Source organism: Xenopus tropicalis, chromosome 10, assembly GCF_000004195.4.
Source record: "Xenopus tropicalis strain Nigerian chromosome 10, UCB_Xtro_10.0, whole genome shotgun sequence".
Lineage (NCBI taxonomy): Eukaryota > Metazoa > Chordata > Amphibia > Anura > Pipidae > Xenopus > Xenopus tropicalis.
In genome coordinates, this window is record NC_030686.2 from 36,634,618 (window position 1) to 36,640,617 (window position 6,000).

Sequence of the window (6,000 nt, forward strand, 5' to 3'; positions counted from 1 at the left end):
GTGTGGGCCAAGCCAGCCAGGCACCCTAGGCAACCTGGCCGGCCACCTTGTCCTCCCCATGCAAGCTAACAAGTGTGCGGTGATGTCAGGGGGGTGTGCGCAACTACAAGCAGTGGCGGTGCAAGAGATACTAGGGATAGGTAGAAGACGTACCTGCCTATTGCCCCCCACACCATTATGCCCTAGCCAGGTGCGTCTTCTGCCTATCTTCTGGCCCTCTATGTATGTATGTATATATATGTATATATATATATATAATATATATATATATATATATATATATATATATATATTGCCTACACCCACTGGACCTCAAGAAGAGAAATATTGCCACATTTTCCGGGTAATGTTACCGGCCTGCAGGGCAAAGGGCTTAGGCTGTGACATCATGGGGGGCAGGGTATTGGGGTGAACAACATGGATATCAGGAGGGGGTTGGATGTGGTGGGAACAGAGGTAAAGGCTTAAATGGGTGAGTTGTGGAACAGGGAGGTGGGGGAAGCATGGGGACAACCAGCAAGTACATTGGCAGTAAATCTGTAAGGCCACCCCTGCCTTAGCTAGTGGTCAGATACCAGTCTAGTTCTTGCAGGGGGGGTTCCAACCACAGTTCAACCTTAGGGGTTACATCTTAAATCAGTGAAGTTAAAATACCCTGAGATACAAGCAGTGCAACTTGTATACCACTTGCTACAGACTCCACCCTTTAACTAACATTCTATTTGTACGTGTCACATGGTATAACCGAAGCAGTGAAGGCAAAGCTATGAGACGGGCCTCCCATAAACAACTCTTTCTTTTGTTGGACAGGTTGCCGTACAATGAGTTCTTTGGTGGCGTGAGTGGTTTAACGGTGGAACAGTTTCGGAAAATCAACGGTTTTCCCAATGCTTTCTGGGGCTGGGGAGGCGAAGATGACGACCTTTGGAATAGGTAATAAAATCAGGCCTTTATGGGCCTTGTGAGTCATGTTGCCAACTAGCATCGATTGGGAATCACATCAAAATAGAGGCTGGTTAGTGGCTCATCACAGTTGCAACTTTTAACTTAGTTGGAGGCAAATGCAGGGAATTGCCCCTCTATGTACTCTAATGGTAAACACCCGGACCCTGCTGAGCTCACAGCTATGGTCATGGCATTGAGTGTTTCCAAGTGATTATCACCTAATGTACAAGTGCAACAGCAGGGTCCAACTGATTTCCATTAAAGTGAACTGAGGGGTGACACCGAGCATTTTGCCACCCAGCTGATGAGCTGAAAGTCACGAGTGCAGCAAACTACTGCTAAAAATACTCTACAAATCTTGCCCATTATAATTATTTATACCTGTGTATTTGCAAATGATTTTGTGTCATAGAAAAACAAATATATTCTTGGCTTGTAATGCTGCTCTGTGACCAATGGGAGTTTGGTTACGTGCCGGCAACATGGCACATTGGCACCATGTACTGGGGGTGACGGGACATTTTTTATTGTGCGTTGGGGTAACTATTTATTGCTGTTGGGTAAACTGGCTAAGCCTCAGCCCTCTCTGTGTTACAAGCAAATAGTTTCCCTTTTTATTTGCTCTGCATGTTTAACAATGGTTGGCCTGTGTAAGCCCTTTACATTTCTGACATAGAAGGCATAGTTTGCCTTTAAATGAACCCTTAGTATAATGTAGACAATTTCTGCAATTTTCATTTTTTTTCTGGTTTTTGAAGGCTTTTCAGTTCCGAATTAAATCTGGTTGCTAGGGTTCAGTTTACCATAGCAACCAGGCAGTGGTCTAAAATGAAAGACTGGAAGATAAATAGTATAGGGAATGAATAGAGAGAGAAGTAATAAAATGCAACAATATTTATATTGAGGCCGCACAGAGCAATTGTTATTTGGTTGCTGGGGTCAGTGACCTCCAACTATAAGGTTTCTAATGTAAGGCCCAGCACCCAACAGTAATTTTTACTCTTGTCATTCCTCTCTCTACCCCACAGGGTACAATACGCAGGATACACTGTGACGCGGCCAGAGGGAGATATCGGAAAATATAAATCTATACCCCATCATCATCGGGGGGAAGTCCAGTTCCTTGGAAGGTGAGAATGCTCGGGGTTAATACATGGCTACGTATCAATCGCTTCAAATGTATTTTTCTTTTTCTGCTCGAATAGCAATTAAATCTCAGGAGGCGCTGGTCACGTACAGCCCTTGGCGATGGTCTCTGGAGGCCAAGCGCAAACTCATAGAAAATAAATACCTGACATGGATTATTATGGGGCTGCAATGGAAAGTGTCTCAGCTGAATGACAATGCTAAGTGCTCCAGGCACAGCGGCAGGAAATTATACCTCAAACAAAGGCTATGGGGATTCAGGCGAGACCTGCCTGGTAAAACGTTATTTAATTTTCCTGCCCCCTTCCCCAGATGCCTCTCTTTATCTCTATCTTGCTTTTCATTGGTTGATAAATAATGGGCTCCTAACACTATTGACCCGCTTATTCCCAATCTGCACCCATCCCGCCCCAACCGTGCCCCGTGATTTCCATACCTCCATATGGCCAAGGTTTGGCACAGAAACGGAAGGGATAAGGGTAGTGACCTCATTAGAAGTGTTGGGAAAGGCCCATCCCAGCTGGTAAGGCTGACCTTGCTTATCTCACCTGTTTTACCCTTTGATAGGGGGTATCTATGTGCATGTACTCACATTGAGTTATTGGTGCCATATTTATAATAATAAATCGACCAGCAGGACCGGCAAAATCCTTAAAGCCATTTGCCTTTGCACTTTGGCACCGCTGAGTTGCTGACATTTGTATTTTCCAGCCATTAGTGATAAGATTGAGCTCTGAGCAATCAATAGAGATAAGTTCCTTCGACTCCCTTTCATTCTTTCGCTCAGTCTCTCCATGGTATTTACGTAGAATTGCACCTATTTGTTTCCTGCGGTCCTACCCTAGCAGGGTCCGGCCTTGTGACCAAGTCGTGGCTTGTCTGGAATGGAATATTTTTAGGTGTGTGACATTTCTTTGCTTTTGCTGTCAGAACAGGTCTGAATGTTGTGTTTGGAATGAAGTGTCATCATGTGACATTTATGTCATCCGTTTAGACAATCCTGCCCTACAATAAACATTTTTAGCTTGTGCACAATGGCGTTATTTTGCACTTCTTTAATTGAGCCTTTGTTGTGGCCAGGCCTGCATGATGGGGCCCAGACTGTATTGTAGATAGAACCCTCCTTTCCCCCAAAGGAACCTCTGCTTGCCTGGGCCACCTGGGCCCACATGAGGCCCTGATTCATACTAATTTTATAACCCGAAACACCCACAACCTGATGAATTATCACCCATTCCATAGAAGCCCTGCCTTTTGGGTCAGGCCATCAGCAACTTGATGGAAATTTAATTTCAAGCCTCTAACCCAGTGATCCCCAACCAGTGGCTCAGGGCAACATGTTGCTCCCCAACCCCTTGGGTGTTGCTCTCAGTGCCCCCAAACCAGGGAGTTATTTTTGAATTCCTGACTTGGGGGCAAGTTTTGGTTGAATAAAAACAAGATTTCCTACCAAATAAAGCCCCTGTAAGCTGATAGTGTGCATAGAGGATGCCTAATAGCCAATCTTAGCCCTTATTTGGCACCTCCATGAACTTTTATGATGCTTGTGTTGCTCCCCAAGTCTTACATTTGACTGTGGCCCATGAGTAAGATAGGTTGGGGACCCCTGCTCTAAAACATGGCAGCCAATTCTGCTGGCCCCCCGGGAAACATGCAGTCAATAACTATTGTAAGGAGTTAAGATATGGGACCTATTCTACAGAATGCTTGGGACCTGGGGTCTCCATAACTTAAGTCTGCTAAAAATCATTTAAATATTGAATAAACCCAATAGGACTGTTCTGCCCCCAATAAGGGGTAATTATATCTTAGTTGGGATCAAGTACAGGTACTGTTTTATTATTACAGAGAAAAGGGAATCATTTAACCATTAAATAAACCCAATAGGGCTGTTCTGCCCCCAATAAGGGGTAATTATATCTTAGTTGGGATCAAGTACAGGTACTGTTTTATTATTACAGAGAAAAGGGAATCATTTAACCATTAAATAAACCCAATAGGGCTGTTCTGCCCAAATTGTGCCAAGTTTTATTTCCAGTTCTTTTGTGCTTCCTTGGCGTGCCTGACTCGGGTGTGTTCTTCCATTCCCCGCAGGTACGCATTGCTACGAAGATCCAAAGAAAGGCAAACCATGGACGGCCTCAATAACTTGAACTATTCCCCAAATATCACCTACAACACCTTCTATAAGAACATAACAGTACATTTGACGCCGGAGCTGGCTCTGGTGAGCGATTATTAGGCACCGCAGAGACCTCCAAGCGCCTGCATTGTACTTTTTTTGCCAAGAAAAAGAGCAAGAGATTCACTCTTAACTGAGGACAACAGCAAAAAAACAAACAGAAAAATATTTCAAAATTTACATAAACAAAGAAAAGGATTGTTGTCGAGCAACAGACTGTGCGTCATTTCAAGGAGAACTAAACTTCGTGGTCAAGACTTGAGTGTGCATTTTCCGGGAAAAAAAAAAATGCCAGTTGCTGCTTTTGATTTTTTTTTTTTTTATTTCCTTTTTTTTTTATATTATTATTTCAATTATTTTGTGTTCAAGTCAAATGCGTGGGGGAAAAAAAACACAAATTTCTAACATTCTTACTGTGATCCTGACTGGTCGGCCCGTAGCTCCCCAGAGCTACATTTTAATCCTTTTTTTGGACCGCATTGGGAATATAAGGAGATCCATTCGGCAGCTCAATCAAACGTCGATCAAATGTCATCGTTTAAAAGAGAAAAAAAAAAAAAAAAAAGATATTTTTTTTATTTTCTGCTCGAAATATATAGATATATATATATATATAAATATTTATCACTTCTTAAAGGAGTGTCGGTGTAAATATAAGCTATGGAAGTTCTTCATTTTCTGTTTACAGGTAACAAACTTAAAATGGAGGTTTACGTATCGGATCGTTAATGAAATGCTGGGCTTAGATGAAATGAATTAGTAATTTATAACTGAAGTTGCCTTTGTGTCAACCACAGGAATCTCCATTGTTTTACTGTAACGCGTATTTTTTTGTTTTCCGAAGCGAGTATTTAAGCAACAGGTTAAGGCTCGTGGCCGATGTGGAGGGTTTCGACTGCCATGCTTTATTCTTTGGGCTCAACGCAGGGTCAAAATGCCGCTTGACAGCAGTGGGGTGATCTCAGGCTACTAGGGGCATTTGGACACTGCATTCAGACCAAGGGCCACAGGCGTCGTAAGCCTATGAGAAGCACTATTGGGAAATAGGATATCTTTCATATATTTATTTTTTTCTGATAAAAAGCTTTGATGGCAGTCTCGCCAAGATGTTGGCAGGCAGTATGAGAACGGGGCAATTAGATGTGAACAGTGACAATATTGAGTTATTTCAATGCATGAGTTCACACATAGGGCAAATTATATGTTCCCCCTATTGTAAAACACGAGGATATTAGAACCATGTGGGTTTATATGATCATTAAATTCCTTGGTGACGTCTAATGGCCTTGGAAAGCCTTGGGGACTTCTAATGGCCTTGGAACACCTTGGTGACTTCTAATGGCCTTGGAACACCTTGGTGACTTCTAATGGCCTTGGAACACCTTAGTGACGTCTAATGGTTATGGAACACCTTGGTGACGTCTAATGGCTTTGGAACACCTTGGTGACTTCTAATGGCTTTGGAACACCTTGGTGACTTCTAATGGCTTTGGAACACCTTGGTGACATCTAATGGCCTTGCAACACCTTGGTGACGTCTAATGGCCTTGGAACACCTTGGTGACGTCTAATGGTTATGGAACACCTTGGTGACTTCTAATGGTTATGGAACTCCTGGGGACTTCTAATGGCCTTGGAACACCATGGTTACATTTAATTACAAATAATTACATCATTAAGTACCAACTATAACTGTAGATAATGCCTTAAAGGGAATTCTGAGTATG

General features: G+C 42.8%; 1 protein-coding gene across 1 annotated transcript in view; it reads left to right on the forward strand.

Annotated features, from left to right (window-relative positions):
• b4galt5 (UDP-Gal:betaGlcNAc beta 1,4- galactosyltransferase, polypeptide 5) overlaps nucleotides 1-4,838 on the forward strand; it is a 28,619-nt gene extending 23,781 nt beyond the window's left edge. Inside the window, 3 exon segments of the mRNA NM_001016385.2 lie at nucleotides 811-933; nucleotides 1,974-2,075; nucleotides 4,186-4,838. Of these exon segments, the coding sequence (NP_001016385.1) occupies nucleotides 811-933; nucleotides 1,974-2,075; nucleotides 4,186-4,333 (373 nt within the window). The 3' untranslated portion in view covers nucleotides 4,334-4,838.
• The last annotated feature ends 1,162 nt before the right edge of the window (nucleotides 4,839-6,000 follow it).